A 17,788-nucleotide genomic window follows, 5' to 3' on the forward strand; every position below is an offset into this window, starting at 1 on the left:
GTATCCCCAGCTTTTCTTGGGGGGGGGGGAGGGAGAGACAACTGCCACTAATCATGCACAAGATTTATCTTAGAAAGGATGGCTGAGACTCAGTTTTTCTGTTGTTAGGGGAAATATGAAGACTCTGTAAATCACTTAAGAGAGAGTTGTAAAGCACTATGAAGTGGTATATAAGTCTGAGTGCTATTGCTATGGAATAAACTTGAGGTACTTTGAACTAAAATCCTGTTCCGGGTTATTTGTGCCTGACTGATACAAACATTTGTTTTTTGTTTAAATGTTTTTTTTAATAAGTAGAATACTTTGTGGGGAAGTATTATCGCCATCAAACTAAGCTAATTTTTGTGCTGGAAAAAGGAAGTCAGAAATATGATTGGTTTCATCAGGAAAGCACAAATGAAAAATAGATTTCAACTGTAGAGCAAAAAATATTTTTTAGGCTTTAGCTGTTGAAATTTTTCTACAAATATCAAAGTCAATCACATTAAATCTTGTCCTTGAACACATAATGGGAATGTAAAGAATACTCTTTGGGCGTTATATTAACACACTTATATCACTTAATTTAATTATTTTATTTACTTATATGATATAAACTGTTTTCTGAGAGATTGAGTAATGGGTAGATTTGTACTTTCATTACATAAAAATACATTACACATGACGATACATATGAGAGAAAAAGAAAATAATTTCCAATCCCAAATTGTTATAACATGTCAAGTAGCATTGTTAATCATATGTAAAATATTAGACTTTCATCACATTAGACTTTATTTAACTCATACTGTGCATTTATAAAATAAACAGAAAAAAAATCACAATTTAATATACTTACTTGTATAAACATTTTTTTCATTTGGGTCTCCTTCAGTTTTACTGCCATTGATTTGTGCAGATATTACAAACTTGTAAAAACTTCCAGGTTCCAAGTCAGTAATTGACACATGTGTAGTATTAGAAAAGATGCTAAAAGAATGTCCATCAATATGTATTAGGTAAATGTAATTTGATGCATTTGTATCATTAGTTTTCCAACTTAAATCCAGGGATGTAGTATTGATATTTTCAGCTTTAATATCATAAACTGGACTGGGCTCTGTTTAAGAGAAAAAGGCATTATCTTAGATATTAAAGTGAATAAAGATTTTGGTATTATAATGGACGATGAATGCAGCTACTCAAATAGTACTGACATAGGTATAGCTATAACTATTTGGGTTTTCAAACAACATATATAGGAATACACAGGAGAAAAATAAATATACAGGAAAAAGAGGCATGGAATTTTATGCACAATACTCTGTTATCCCAGCCAATTATGCCTTAATTTATTTGCAATGAACAAAAAGATCAAAAAGGACATTTCTTTGGGGCTATCAGAATATTTTTCCCTTATATTCGAAGACAAATAATATATGAAGTATATATATCTGTGTGTGTGAACAAGGAGAATCACTTGTGAAAACAGTAATGAAACTAAGATTCTCAGTCATAGTTGAATCTGTTAATAGAAAAAAAAACACATATAAATGAAAAAAAAATTGTTTCAATATATTCCTAATGTGAAGATTTAAAACACGTGAAATTGCTAAGCTTTTAGTATTAGTACTTTCTGTTGGCTGTCTTAAATAAAATTTCAGGATATACTGTATGTAGTAAAATGTATGTTTGCATGTGTTTGGGTGTTTTGTTTTTCTACAAATACATTACAGAAATGGGTCAAATAAGGTTTTGTGGGCAAAATGTTGCTATTTGAATAGAGCCTAAAATTAAGGCCCTAGTTAGATACAGCGCAGAAGAATTCGAAACAGCCATAAGCCCTAGAAATGAGGGAGAGAAAGTGATTGTAGCAGAAAAATTCTTACCAAACATAATTAATTTCTCTAAATAGAGCATATATCTGGAAAATACATGTATAAAACAAATACAAGTCCTCGACTTACAACAGTTCATTTAGTGACCAAAGTTACAACAGCACTGAAAAAACTGACATGACCATTTTTCAGTTACGACCTTTGCAGCATCCCCATGATCATGTGATCAAAATTCAAATGCTTGGCAGCTGGTTCATATTTATGACTGTGGCTGTGTCCTAAGGTCATGTGATCCCCTTTAGTGACCTTCTGAGAAGTACAATCAATGGGGAAGCCAGATTCACTTAACAACTGGGTTATTATCAACTGCACTGATTCACTTAACAACTGTAGCAAGAAAGGTTGTAAAATGGGACAAAACTCACTTTAAAAATATCTTGCTTAACAAAAATTTTGGGCTCCGTTGTGGTCATACGTTGAGGACTATTTGTAGTAGTGTTTTTGAAAAATACAAATAGTCACATTTGTACAGTTTTCCAAATAAATGCTCTATTTTAGATGCATTATCTCTTATTCATTTATCTGTTTGGGCATTTGTGCTTCTTTAATTCCAATATGGAGGGCCACCTTTTTCCAAGTTCAATAGATTTAGAAACATAATGCGACAATGTGATACACATTGTTTTGTACAGCTTTAAAAACTGAGGATACCAGTGAAACCGTGCATTAGTCCACTAATGTTCTCTTGCACTAGGCTCTATAATGGCAGAATTTGCCACTTTAATTTCGAATAAATTACAAATCAAGTTTATACATTATTCTAGGACCAATCAGAAGTCGAGATTCACCTGTACCATCACATCATTTAAATGCACTTACTTGTATAAACACTTGAATCTGTTGGCTCTCCTTTATTACCACCAATTTCTGCATATATTTTAAACTTGTATAATATTCCTGGTTCCAAGCCAACAATTTTCACATACGGAATATTAGAAGTTGTACTGTCAGTTCCATTGATATAAATTTGATAAGTATAATTAGATGCTTTTGTATCATTATTTTTCCACTTTATATCCAGAGTTGTGGTGGTGACATTTTCAAATTCAATATCATACACTGGACTGGGTCCTGTTTAAGAGACAAAAGGCCTTTTTATTATTCAGTATAAAGCATACTAGACAGACATGGGTTGAATGATATTCTTAATGGTTTCAATAGATGCATAGAAGTTGAATAAATATCTGCAGGAATTTTAATTTAAACTAGTTAAGGGTTTGGGTGAACTTAACCAGTGCCTGGTAGGGATGTGAGGGGGAAAAGATGAAGCTTGTATAGAGTAAATGTGGACATTCTATTTTCATCCAGCTTTCTCAGCAGTATGAATATTAACCTCAAAATAAATCCATTATCATGCATTGTCTTCAGCAAAATGCAAACCACTTTCTTTTTATATCTTAAAAAAAGAAAGTTGCAAACAGAGGAAATTACATTTTTAGCTTACAGCCTTTCTTGATTATTTTACTCTGGAGCAACATTCAAGTTTCAGGGAAACCCTGCATAAAAATCAGAAAACATTCAAAACTTCGCAATACAAGTCACTTCCAGTCCATACAATCCTCATTTTACAAAACTCACAACAGCAAAGCAGCAGGCTGGCCACTGAATTGCAGTACATTAAATTTCCAGCACTATGAATGGAGACATCGCAACACCCATTCTCCTTCATAATTAGTCCTTAAAATCTTTTTAGCAGGTAGCTTAATTATGGTGTAAAATTCATCAGTCAATACAAACAAATCAAATCTGAGAACGTTTCCCAAGAAAAAGGGTAGAATGCAAATAATGTCAAGTTGCTATTTTCTCCATTATTGTAACATGCAAATTATATCACTTAGATCAGGGGTAGGCAACCTTGGCTCTTTTATGACGCGTGGACTTCAACTCCCAGAATTCCTGAGCCAGCCATGCTGGCTCAGGAATTCTGGGAGTTGAAGTCCACGCGTCATAAAAGAGCCAAGGTTGCCTACCCCTGACTTAGATGGAGCAAAGTTTACCCCAAAGCAGCACACATGCAACTAGATGTGTTCAGACCTAATTGCACAAGTTGGGGGAGGCTGGGAGGTCTGGCACAGGCTAAATGCAAGTTGGGGAAAACAGGGGAAGGCCTGGAAGCCCAATGCAGGCCACACGCGAGTGAAAGACTATATACTAGAGAAATTTGCTGCCTTCTCTGCCAGCTTCCCCATTGACCTCCCTTGCGGGACGCCGGCAGAGGGGATTGCAAATGGCAGCCACATGACCTGGTTTCCTGCAACATCATAATATCATCTCAGGGGCTGCCACAAAAAAAAGGGAGTCAAGCTATTCTCCAAAGCACCTGAAGACAGGATAAGAAGCAATGGATGGAAACTAATCAAGGAGAGAAACAACCTAGAACTAAGGAGAAACTTCCTGACAGTTAGAACAATTAACCAGTGGAACAACCTGCCTCCAGAAGTGGTGAATGCTCCAACACTGGAAGTTTTTAAGAAGAAACTGGACAGCCATTTGTCTGAAATGATATAGGGTTTCCTGCCTGAGCAAGGGGTTGGGCTAGAAGATCCCTTCCAACTTTATTATTATTATATAATTGCTAATAATTGCAATTATTATATAATTATATAATTGCTCACTGCCCCAGATGGACCCAGTGAGTAATCTGAGAATTCTTCTGGACTTGCAACTCCTGCTCGCAGGTCAGATGGAAGTGTCATGGTGCAAAGGCCTTCATGCAACTGTTGGTCCAGTGTCAATTATCCCTTTCCTGGATCAACAAGCCCAGCTCATACTCACTCATGCCCTAGTTACCTTCTATCTTGACTATTACAGTGCTATTTACATGTGGCTAATGCCTTTTGAGAAATATCCAGCAGCTTAAATTGGTTCAAAACAGAGTGACCCACATGGTTTTGTGCACATCTAAATTTGCACATAGGACACCTCTTCTGAGAACTGCATTGCTTTCCAATTTGCTTCTGGTTTTAATTCAAGGTGCTTTAAAGGCCTACATACCAGGTTATTTGAAGGAGTATTTTTTCCCATTACATCTACCCGATCCACCAGAGTGGGGAGGCAGACTATGTTACGGACCTGCTCTCTTAAGGAAGTCCATATAGTGCGACCAAGAACGGCCTTCTCTTTCCATGTGGAAAAATCATGCTTGTGGAAATAAGATTGGCCTCCAGCTTGACACTCATTCAAAAGGCACATAGTTTTGCCAGAGGACTTGGGGATATGGAGCTTGATTGTTGTCAGGGGAAGGGAGGGTTTATTTCTGTAAGCTGCCAAGAGTCACTGTGAGTTGTGCAGACATATAAATTTTCTCAATAAAATAAAATACATAAAAAATAATATACATTAGATCTCCTAGTTCAGAAAGTTGCAAAAACTGATCACGTGACTCTGGGACACTGCAACCGTCATAAATATAAACCACTTGCCCAGTGTCTGAATGTTGATCATGTGACCATGGGGATGCTACAATGGCAGGAAGTGTGAAAAACATCACAAATCGCTTTTTTCAGTGCCACTGTAATTCTGAATCATCACTAAATGAACAGTTGTAAATCGAGGAATAGCTGTACTTACACTTTTCTATGTATAGTATGCTGGAAAGAGTTTTCCAGTTTTCCAGCATACTATATATGGTATCCTTTTTTGTTTAACTCTTTATCAGAAATGTATAATTTTTACCGATGTAGTGCACATGCAGACAGATGAAATCATACCTCATTGCATATTTTATATAAATATTTTATGTAATAATGAAATATACATCACATGTCTTAATTTAACACACTTACTTGTATAAACATTTATTTCATTTGGATCCCCCTCAGTTTGATTGCCATCAACCTGTGCATATATTTCAAATTTGTATGACGTTCCAGGTTCCAAGTCAGAAATTGATACATGGGTAGTATTAGAAGTTTTATTAAAACCACCAGGTCCATCAATATATATCCGGTAAGTGTAATTTGATGAATTTGTATCATTATTGTTCCATGTTAAATCCAGGGATGTATTAGTGATCTTTTCAGCTTTGATATCATATACTGGACTGGGCTCTATTAACGAGAAAAAGACATTTAGATTAGTGAATATGAAAATATATTGTATAATAGATGCACACAGGCTATATGGTATGGTGGTTTCAATAGGTGCACTGCTATTGCATAAAAATATCTGCAGAAGTTTTAACTCACCTTTTAATTGAAACTAGTTAAGGGTTTAGGTGAATGTAATCAGTAGCAATGTGAGGAGGAAAAAAAAGATGAAGTTTCTATAGGAGTGAAATGTAGACATTTCAGTGGTTAAGTCCCCAGGCTACAAACCAGGAGACTGTGAGTTCTTGTCTTGCCTTAGACCAGTGGTTCTCAACCTTTTTAATGCCGCGAACCCCAACCGGTCGTAAGTCGAGGACTACTCAACCGGTTGTAAGTCGAGGACTACTCAACTGGTGCAGCACCGTTTGCAGAATAGGACTTTTGGTGGGCTCAGCAGGGCAGAGACAGCCTGGACAATTCCTATTGGATTTTGAAAGCCAATAGAATTAGACTCTATTCAAGAGAGTCTATTCTATTGGCTTTCAAAAGCCAATAGAATAAAAGGGAGTAGCACAGCTAAGGAAAAGGGGGGAAAAAATGGCGGACTGCGTTGTTTGGCGACCCCCGTGAAATGGTCATTCGACCCCAAATGGGGTCCCGACCCACAGGTTGAGAACCACTGCCTTAGACACAAAAGCCAGCTGGGTGACCTTCTCACAAACCAACCCACCTCACAGGATTATTGTTCTGGGGAAAATAATAGGAAGGTGTAATAGGTATGTTTGCCAGCTTGAGTTATTTATAAAAATAATAAAGGTGAGATATAAATAATAAATAAAAACAAATGAAATGAAAATTAGCATAAAAGTATGTCTACTTCATGCATTTTTCTCTCATCAAGACTTAAGCAAAATACAAAGCATTCTCTTCCCATGTTAAAAATGTATTACTCAAAACTGTACCCCAAGAAAATTAGATTTTTACTTTAAATTATGTAAAATTTATATTTAAAGAGTTGATGATATAGAAAGCAAGATAATTTTGTATTAAATATTTAGACAAATGACCCTTTAGTAATTTATATTACGATGACCTCCTATTAGGGAAAATGCATATTAAAAGCTTTATAGCTTCAAACTTTTCAACTAAAATATAAAACAATTACTAGCTTGCAATAAAGTTGAATTAACTTGCATTGAAAAATCAACCACATATTTACCAATCTCTATATTCTCAATGCCTCAATGCTTATTCTGTATCCCTACAGAGACTATGACTTTTTAGAAGCTCTTTTGCAAGTGATGTCACAATAAGATGACCAACAAAGATTTTTTTTCTTCTCTTTAGGTTAATCTCCAGGTGTGGAATGTCACCAATAGAGAATCATATTTGTTTAAATCTGCTGGGCAAAGAAAAGAACTTTTTATTTCCCCAGGCTTTTTATTCCTGCATTTTTTATCAAACATTTTTCCTGGAAATTTGCAGATCTTCTTAACTTTTAAGATAATGCAAATTTGGAGGAAGAACTGAGGTGTTAATTTATTCTCCTTTGTCCCTTCAGTTTAAATCTCAACAATTTATTTATTCTCTGATATAATACGTTGGTACCAACTCTTTATTGGGTCGCCTAATTATAGTGTAAAATTAATAAATCAATACAAATAGACCAAATCTCAGAATATTTCACAAGAAAAATGATGGAATGCAAATATTGTCAAATTGCTTCTTACTCCACTATGGTAATATGCAAATAATATCCTTTAGACGTAGCACAATATACAGGTAGTCAATTACAACAATTGAGCCCAAAAGTTATGTTGCTAAGTGAAACATTTGTTAAGTGAGTTTTGCCCCATTTTATGACCTTTCTTGACACAGTTGCTAGGTGAATCACTGCAGTTGTTAAGTTACTAACACAGCTGTTAAGTGAATCTGGCTTCCCCATTGATTTTGCTTGTCAGAAGGTTGCAAAAACTGATCACATGACTCTGGGACACTGCAGTCGTCATAAACATGAGTGAGTTGCCCAGTGTCTAAATGATGATCATGTGACCCTGGGGATGCTACAATGGCAGGAAGTGTGAAAAACATCACAAGTCACTTTTTTCAGTGCCATTGTAACTCTGAATCATCACTAAATGAACTGTTGTAAACTGAGGAATATCTGTACTTATACTTTCCTATGTATAGTATGCTGGAAAGAGTTTTCCAGCATACTATACATGGTATCCTTTTTTGTTCAGAAATGTATAATTTTTACAGATGTAGTGCACATGCAGACAGATGAAATCATACCTCATTGCATATTTTATATAAATATTTTATGTAATAATGAAATATACCTCACATGTCTTAATTTAACACACTTACTTGTATAAACATTTATTTCATTTGGATCCCCTTCAATTTGATTACCATCAACCTGTGCATATATTTCAAACTTGTATGACGTTCCAGGTTCCAAGTCAGAAATTGATACATAGGTAGTATTAGAAGTTATATTATCAGAACGACCAGGTCCATCAATAGATATTCGATAAGTGTAATTTGATGAATTTGTATCATTATTTTTCCATGTTAAATCCAGGGATGCATTAGTGATGTTTTCAGCTTTAATATCATATACTGGACTGGGCTCTGTTTAAGAGAAAAAAGGCTTTTACATACTGAATGATAATCAAGATTAAATATTTAGCATTTTTTCTGTAGGGTTAGAAATCATCATGTAAAATGCAAATTTTTAGTTCGCACAACATACAATATGTCTCTACTTAATAATTTTGACAAATTAGGGGTTTATTATAACATTATAATATTAATGCTTTGGATGATGACTGAAAAGCTGGATTGGGCTCAGTTTAAGAAAAACAATTAAATATTTGTTTCAAATTATCTTGGATTAGGAATGGAGTATGTGCCAAATTGTCAATTACACTGACAGATATAAAATCCTATTTAGATTTTCAAAGAACGTTATGTAAAATAAACTGAAAGAGGCATGGAATAATACTTTGCCCATTTATTCCCCACCTCCACTCCCCCCAGTTGTATTTGCCTCACTTTTATTTCACTTTTACTTCAGTTTCCTTCCATCGAACAGAAAGATAAGAACATCACTTTTGTGTCAATTGAAGCATAGCTTAATTTTTTCCAATAACTACTGCAGGTTATCCTCGACTTACAACAGTTCATTTAGAGACCATTCAAAATAACAACGTCACTGAAAAAAGTGACTTATGACCATTTGTCACACGACCGTTGCAGCATTCCCATAGTCACATGATCAAAATTCAGACGCTTGGCAACTGGTTCATATTTATGATGGCTGCAATGTCCTGGGGCCGTGTGATCGCCTTTTGGTCCCTTCTGACCAGCAAGGTCAACAGGGAAGCCAGTTTCACTTAACAACCGTGTTACTAACTTAAAATGCAACGATTCACTTGACAATTGTGGCAAGAAATCATAAAATGGGACAAACTCACTTAACAAATGTTTCACTTAGCCACATAAATGGGCTCACTTAACAAATGTTTCAGTTCGCCACATAAAGGGGCTCAATTGTGGTCGTAACTAGTGTACCCTAGTGCTACAATATACAGAAAATTCTAAGCTCACTCAACCCAAATACCCAAGATTCTGCCTTTATCATGATAGGATTAGATCTGATGTGCAAGTACAGTAAGAAGCACAAGATATTCCTCCAAGATAAATCCACTTTTTGTGACATTGAAGTTTTCAGTTAAAATGCAAAAAGTGGAGAGTTTTTGTTTTAAGAAAGAAAAGAGTGGCTTTATTTTACCAGAAACCGAAAGTATTATTATTGTAACCTAGATTTAACATATGGAAAGGTTAAACAAAATAAAAACATCCAAGTAAGAGTCAAGCTAACTGCATCTGTTAATTTAAGGTACTTACTTGTACGAAGATTTATTTCTTTTGTGTCTCCTGTAGTATTGGTCCCATTTATTTGTGCAGCTATTTCAAAGCTATATAATGTTCCAGGTTGCAAATTACTGAATGTTATATTTCCAGTATTAGAAAAGGCATCATTATGAAAATCAGGTCCTTTGTTAAATATTTTGTAAATATAGCTAGAAGCATTTACATCTTCATTGTTCCAAGTCAGAATTATTGATGTGGAATTGGGATTGTTAGCATGGATACTAGAAACTGGATTTGGTTCTGTGAAAAAACAGAAATATTTTTATCAGTAAATAAAATAAAAGTATATTGATGTAGTGCATGAGATATTAACAAAGAATCCAAGCACTTCTGAAATTAATCATATGCTTACGCACTTACCTCTATAAAACCAGTTTGCATTTAGTTTTAGATGGTGATAAAGGAGAGTGATATAATAATTACTGAAGCTCATTTAATAGCCAAAAGCACTAACTACTACAATCACTTCACTTAAATAAGTGTACTTACTGGTGTAAACAACTGCTTCATTTGGGTTTCCTTCAGTCTTACCGCCATCTACTTGTGGATATATTTTAAATCTGTATGACGTTCCAGGTTGTAAGTTACTAATTGGCACACTCCATTTATTAGAACTTTTATTACGCAAATCACCCAGTCCATCAATATCTATTCGGTAAGTGTAATTGGATGCATTTATATCATCATTTTTCCAACTTAAGTTCAGAGTTGTGTTGGTGATATTTTCAGCGTGAATACTGTGAACAGGACCTGGCTCTGTATAAGAAACAGAAAACAATTTTCTTTGATGAGAGAATTAAAATCTTACCATATCATTAAGTATTACCAACCCAGATTATGATTTGTTAGTATATAACTCTTCTCTTTTTCACTGTTTCTAGTACTGTGATACCATTTTAAGGTATGGCAATTAAAAGGACGTTTAATATTATTACAAGTTAAAAGAACACATGGCCATTTTATCACCCATATTAAGACTTTAGAAGCAAAGGCTTTTTGGATTATGATTTGGTGGAACATTCAAAAGATTTTTAAAAGGAAGATAAAGTTTACTCCTCAATTATTCTTATTGGGTATTTTTGTGGACTTAAATGACAAAGAAACTATTTTAATGTCGAATTTATTAACTGCTGCAAGGTTACTAGTAGGCTCATATTGGAAGAAAGATTTGTTGCCTACTTTAGAAGAATGGATATTTAAAGTTTCTAATTTTGCAGAAATGGCAAAAATTTCTGCTTATTTGAAGAAAGATATATTATTGTATGTAAAAGATGGATAGATTATATTCAGAAAAAGTATGGGACTACAAAGTTTCATTTATTTTATGAGTAAATTTTATAGTAAATGTTGTAGAAGATTTGTTTATGATGATGTAATTTAAGGGGAGTTAAGGGCTAAGTATGATTTTTTTTCTTTTTTTCTTTCCTTTCCTTTTTTCTTTTTTTCTCTTTTTTTATTGTATATTTTTTTTATTAATAACCCTGTACTCTGCTCTGGGAAGTGCAGGGGGGGAGGGTCGAGGGTGGGTGGGTGGGTGAATGGGTGGGTAAGGATAATATAGATATGGTAGTTTATGAGAGAGGTGCTGCTTGGGCATTTCCCCTATGCTGTGTTCCTGTGTTTGGAGGGATGAGAGGGGAGGAAGGTGCAGGGAGGAAGTAGGATGGTAAGAGGAGAAGGGGAGGGAAGAGAGTGGGAGGGGAGGAGAGAAAGAGGAGGGAAGTAGGGAAGTATTAGAGAGGGTGGACGCAGCCTGGGGGGAATGAGCAGGCGGCACCAATGGTTATGAATTCATCTTATTTTGTAAATGGTATTATGTTGAATAAATGGAAAATAAAAACTTTTTATTAAAAAAGACTTTAGAAGCAGAACGTAATAAACACATGTCATAATACTAATATTAGGATTAGCAAAACTTAATTATTTCTACATCTGAAAGTTTCAGGCTGAAATCTTATCCTGTGGCATGCAATTATATTTTTATAAGACAAGAAAGAAAATGTAATTTACAATCCCTATACAACCTGTTTGGAGATAAGATTTGTTTTAAGTAGTGCAGCAAAAATTTAAGCAATTAATCTATGAGGCGTCTGTTACCATGGCATACTGTAAAAATGATAATAAAATCTTTATGAAAGAATTCCAGCAACTACTATGTATCAAATGCAAGCCCTATTTACTATAATATCAAGATTTAAATTCTTGCACATTTTTGCCCTGTGCATTCAATGTAATGATCTTGAAGCTGCTCTCTGTTGAATGGGAAGAGAGATTTCCATCTGCCCCTTCTCTAATAATGGAAAGTCTGTTTGCTTCTGGACTTCAGGGGAAGATGGTGGGCTGAAGACTGTTCTGTGGAAAGCGGAGCTGATGTTTGTGACCACAAACAGAATGCCTACGAAGAGATTGGCTACTTTGACACTCTCTGGACAGAGAAAGGACATGAGATTGCCCAAGCTATTTTCCTTATGGTTGCTCCTTACCAGGAAGCCACAAGACAGTCGTGATCAGAGAGTGTAAGAAACAGGAAATGAAGGAATTCACCGTAATTGCTCCAGCCACAAAAGGAACCTTTTTAAAAGATTTGTACTTAATTCCAAGTTCACACTTAGAAAATTGCCAAAACAGAGAGAACCAAGAAAAGGGCTGGCTTCCACTTCTTTGGGGGGAAACCTATTGAATAAGGATACAACAGGCAATGACAAGAACAGGTAAAAGAGAAGAATGTGTGAGTCTGAAAGAGTTAGTTTTACTATTCCCACCCCCCCGAGTTTCCTAACAAGTGCTATAAAACTTATAATTGGTTGGACTGAACAAGTACAGACTAGAAGTTTTAGATCTAGCAAGGAATTTCCACTGGGTTAAACAGGGAAGCTGGCAATGTGTAACAGTTTTTCCACCTTACCCTCCAGTTCCATATTGTTTGTTTGATTATGTGTCATCAAATGGATGTCAACTATTAGTGACCACACATATTTGCTGATCTATCACTCAGGTAGTCTTTCAGGTCTTCCACTCATCACCAGTGTAACTGTTTCTGAGAGATGGGGGCCTCTTCTAGAAGCGTATTAAAAATTATTAAGGGAGGGAGGATGAGAAATCCTTCTGCCAGCAGAGGTTTCTGAGCTAAACTATTTGGGGTTAGGGAACAAAAGTTCTCAGCTTAAAACTTTACAAACCAAAATTCTTGGAAGTGGTAACTGTGCTCTGTTTAGAACACACAACAACCTGAAAACAAACAATTAATGGATGACTGCATCAACAGATATTGTGAGATGGGAGGCAACTGGTGTAAATAGATGGCTTTTGATTTGCTGTGTTATCTGAGTGTGCTACAACTTAATTTTCATGACATATCCAGGCATAACTGCTAATTCAAAACCTTACGGTGGCAAATGTTAATTATGAGAATCACTTCTCACACAGTCGGAAGGAGGAAAAGATAGAAAAATCTGAACTTTGATTACATTATAAATAAGGCTTGCACTTAAAACCTAGTTCCGGGAATTCTTTCACAATTCTTTCATGAACTTTGTGACAATATATCTACTTATCAAACACTTGGTATCTTTGGAAATCTTATTTTTTGTAGTTTCTTGTGTAGATAGCCAAAGGAAGTCTGATATTCAGGCAATACTGACAAAACTAAATCCAGGTCTCATTTTCTCACTGGCTACACCTAGTTCTGGGGGGGGGGGGAAGCTGTGATCTCTTAACCATGAGCTAATTATTAGTTCATTTGAATGAGTTCAAGTTACCTACTATACATTTTATTCTAAAATGTTAGAATAATAATCCTATCAGAATGATCCTGAAAACTAGTTTTGTGTAATTTCTAATCCATTACTTACTTGTAAAAATGTATTTGCAGCAAGCTTCAATAGTATTATTGAAATGAATGATATACTGAAGACCAGGATAAAGCCCAGATATTGAATTGTTCCCAGAATCACCTACAGTTGATCCATTTTGAAATGTTGCACTCATTCTTGCAGAACTATTGTTCAACTGGAGCCTTATTGTTGTTTCTGTTACTGTTACATCATTTAAGAGACTGCATTCGGTATCACCTACACAGAAAAAAAGAGACAAAGATATTTTAAAGTAACCAGATTTTCGTAATTTCGTAATTTAATGAAACATCATTCAGTTTTTATTGTTTATTAATTGGTGGGGGAAACAGTTTATAATTTATACAAGCTCCAGATATCATGAACTGCACAAGGGATGATGCTGTTAAGATTAGGAGGTATATATAGTACTGATAGACTGTTAATGCATTTTTCACTAGTCTGTTTACAAAGCACATAATGAACAAGGTATGCTACATTCTCTTTTTTTATTAATTTTTTTTATCAACATATGTTAATTTTTCCAATCAACAAGTTGTCTGAAGTTTGCTAAGCTAATACATGTTCAATTCCTAATCCTTCATTCTTTTCTCTAACCAAGAATAAAATAAATTCCAAATTTGATAGTAGTCTGTATCTTTGTCTTTCAACCTCATAATTAATCTGTCCATCTCTGCACATTCCAATATTGTCCTGATTATTTCTTCCTCTGATGGCAGATACTACATTCCCATGGATATCAGACAGTAAAAGGCTGGTTTAGGTAGTACCCAGCCAATACATCTAGATTTACAAATGTGATTTATTTAGCTTGGGCCTAGCATATAGTGTGAACCCAATCAACTGTATAGGTAGTCCTTGACTTACAACCACTTATTTAGCTCATTATAACATTGACCGTTTGAAGTGATAACAGCACTGAAAAAAGTCACTTATAACCATTTTCACACATAGCACTGTTGCAACATCCCCAGGGTCACTGATCAAAATTCAGACGCTTGGCAACTGGCATGTATTTATGACGGTTGCAGTGTCCAGGAGTCATGTGATCAGCTTTTGTGACCTTCTGACAAGCAAAGTCAATGGGGAAGCCAGATTCGCTTAACAACCATGTTACTAATTTAACAACTCCAGTGAGACACTTAACAACTGTGGCAAGAAAAGTCGTCAAATGGGGCAAAACTCGCTTAACAAATGTTTCACTTAGCAACATAAATTCTGGGCTCAATTGCAGTAGTAAGATGAGGACTAGTTTATTTTAACAAACAAATTTAATCATAGCTTAGCATGCTACGTAAGCCCATTTACCTCTGTATATGAAGTTTATAATGTTACTCTTTCAACATTCAATAAACTTGTTATGGTGAACAGCAGTGTATTTCAAATTATAGGTTAAATATAATGATCTTTCCTAGACCTCTTATAGAAGTATGTGGTTTTAAGCATTTATACAAATACAGAAACATCAGTGTAGATTCTGGGAAAACCTTCAAGTGTAATACAGAAAGTGGGCTATATAACAGCATAGTACTTACATGCAGCAGTGGCTTTTACCTGTAAAACAAGAAATCATACATAGTGTTAGAATATTTTGAATCCTGTATACAATGGACCACACTAGTATTAGCTGCATATCTCTGTATCGGTATTATAACAATATTATAGTTCTAACATACATAGTCAAGTTTAAAAGTATACTGACCCCGATTCAAATTTAATATGTTTCCCTTTGAGTGACATCCAGTTAAATTATTACCCGCAAATATAAAATTTAATTCTACTCCATTGAATAGGTAAACATTACTGAATACTGTTAACTGAAACCATCCAATATCTATAATCTTCACTTACTGACTGCAATAGAGACCAGCAACTCTGTTACTAAGCAGGGTGATCATTAACCGTGATGCCATGTGACAGCCCTAACTTATGACATCAGTTCCAACTGTGGTTGATAAACAAATAAGTGTGGGTCATTACGTGCAATATCACATGACTGTGACTTGTGACTTCCTACTGGCTTTCTCATTGACTTTGCTTGTGAAAAGCCAGTTGAGAACACTGCAAATGGTGATCGTGCAGTTGTGGGACACTGCAACCATTGCAAACGTATGTGGGTTGTCAAGCACTCAAATTGCAATCATGTGACTATGGAGACATCGTGAAGGACAGCTGCAACTTCAAGGGCCAATTGTAAGTCTCCTTTTTCAATGCCATTGTAACTTTGAATGGTAGCTGAAGAAATGGTCAGTAAATGAGCACTGCCTGTATCATAAAAGATAATTTCATCTGATAATCAAATGATAGGAATACATATTAGCTATAAATTCTAAAATCAGAAATTAATTTATATTGAACCCAAAACCTGTCCCAGTATGGTCTAAATTATGAAGACAGCTCCCCATTTCTCTTTCTTCATAAAGTGGTTAGATAAAGCACTAAGTATACACAACTGTATATAGTGACACCTACAATTCCCAGCCCAGCCCGAAGTCCCTGAATGCAAAGGACATTCAGAGCTTTACAATGAAACTGTGAGTTTGTAAGCTCTCTAAGCCAGGGTGTCAAACTGCCAGCCTGCGGGTCGGACGCATCATGCGGAAGCCACGCCTACCCCATTGCCGGCAATGGCAAAACCGTCCCGATACGTTGCGCGACATCACTTGATGTCACGGGTTTGACATGTCTGCTTTAAGCAAACAAGTACTGCAAATATATAAAAAGTCCATAATTTCTGCTCCATAAACTGGGCCTTCTGCAATTTTAATACTTCTGAGAAATTCTAACTCAGAAATATTATAGATTCTGCAAGAGTACTGAAAGCCTAAGAGTTCCTTATATAGGAGCTTTAACATTCTTAAATTTATTTGAATATTGTCTCTAACAACACAAATTAGTCTGCTTTTCCATAATCTATATTTGCTGCTGAAAAATTCACTTTCACATTTGATTTCATTCCTGCTGCAGTGAGATAATGTGTTAAAAGCGAATGATCCATCTACCTATGCACATTCAAATATATTAGTAGTATCATTCATATTTCGTAAGGCACACAGGAAATTATCTCATGTAATACTGATAGTACACCAGAAGAGGTCACAATAAAACCATAAATGCACTGAAAACAAATTAAGAAACTTAGTATTGACACATTTCTAGATTGCCTTTCTCTTTTATTAAAAGAGGACCATCATCATTGCCTTCTTTCTTTTTCTGCAATGCAATTTATTCACTTTTTGATTTCTGGATTTATTGCAAAAATATTGCAAAGTTAAATCTTATCTCCGACTCCAAAATCCCTCATACACATTGCTTGAATTTTGAAATTACCAATTTACTCATTCATTTTACCATTTTTATCTTGCCTTTTCATTTTAAAGGAACTAATAGAAGAATATAAAATAGTGTAAATAAAATAAATTCTATTGCTTGCCAGGAAATAGAAAAGGGGCGTTGTCTTACCTGAACGCCTTTTCTCAGCATGAAGAATGGAGAATCCATGAATGGGTTAAAGAAGTCCTCTAGTCCAATCAGACCAAATCAATCAAGTTGCCACGCCCCTGCTGGACTGGACCTTGTTTCGAAAAGGGCAAAGCTAAAAACTGTGTGATGTGTTGGCTCCCAGCTACTGACACTGATCTGACTGTGAATTTCAAAAAGGGGAGAGGGTGGATTCTCCATTCTTCATGCTGAGAAAAGGCGATTAAGTAAGACAACGCCCCTTCTCCAGCATGGAAAAGAATGGAGAATCCACGAATGGGACATACCAAAGCCCATATGACCCTACTGGTGGGAAACAGGCTGGTCAAGTGTCGACGCTGACTGAACCACCTGCTGTAAAACATGCCAGCCGAAGGAGGCCTCTGCAGAGGCAAATTTATCAAGCCTGTAATGACGGATAAAGGGGGAAGGCGAAGACCATGTCACGGCCCTACAAATGTCAATGATAGAAGCCTGAGTGTGCCACGCAGCTGATGTAGAGGCACTGCATGTGGAGTGTGCTGTCAGACGGCTTGGAACAGGCAGGGAGCGTACCCGATACGACTCCGCGATACAGGCCTTGATCCACCTGGCAATAGTAGAGGAAGAG

At 35.6% G+C, this 17,788-nt stretch overlaps 1 protein-coding gene across 2 annotated transcripts in view; it reads right to left on the bottom strand.

Moving 5' to 3' along the window:
• LOC120311367 (receptor-type tyrosine-protein phosphatase eta-like) overlaps positions 1–17,788 on the bottom strand; it is a 106,827-nt gene that overhangs the window by 20,682 nt on the left and 68,357 nt on the right. Inside the window, exons 2-9 of one of the 2 annotated variants that reach the window (XM_039350767.1) lie at positions 15,234–15,252; positions 13,699–13,917; positions 10,337–10,603; positions 9,821–10,087; positions 8,276–8,542; positions 5,663–5,926; positions 2,697–2,948; positions 839–1,099 (exon numbers count right to left, since the gene is read on the bottom strand). In XM_039350767.1, the coding sequence (XP_039206701.1) occupies positions 839–1,099; positions 2,697–2,948; positions 5,663–5,926; positions 8,276–8,542; positions 9,821–10,087; positions 10,337–10,603; positions 13,699–13,917; positions 15,234–15,252 (1,816 nt within the window). The remainder of the gene's footprint in view (positions 1–838; positions 1,100–2,696; positions 2,949–5,662; positions 5,927–8,275; positions 8,543–9,820; positions 10,088–10,336; positions 10,604–13,698; positions 13,918–15,233; positions 15,253–17,788) is intronic. The other variant, XM_039350769.1, reaches the window with a different exon arrangement.

Source organism: Crotalus tigris, unplaced genomic scaffold (genome assembly GCF_016545835.1).
Source record: "Crotalus tigris isolate CLP2741 ecotype Arizona unplaced genomic scaffold, ASM1654583v1 scf7180000018354.2857554, whole genome shotgun sequence".
In the NCBI taxonomy this organism is placed as follows: domain Eukaryota; kingdom Metazoa; phylum Chordata; class Lepidosauria; order Squamata; family Viperidae; genus Crotalus; species Crotalus tigris.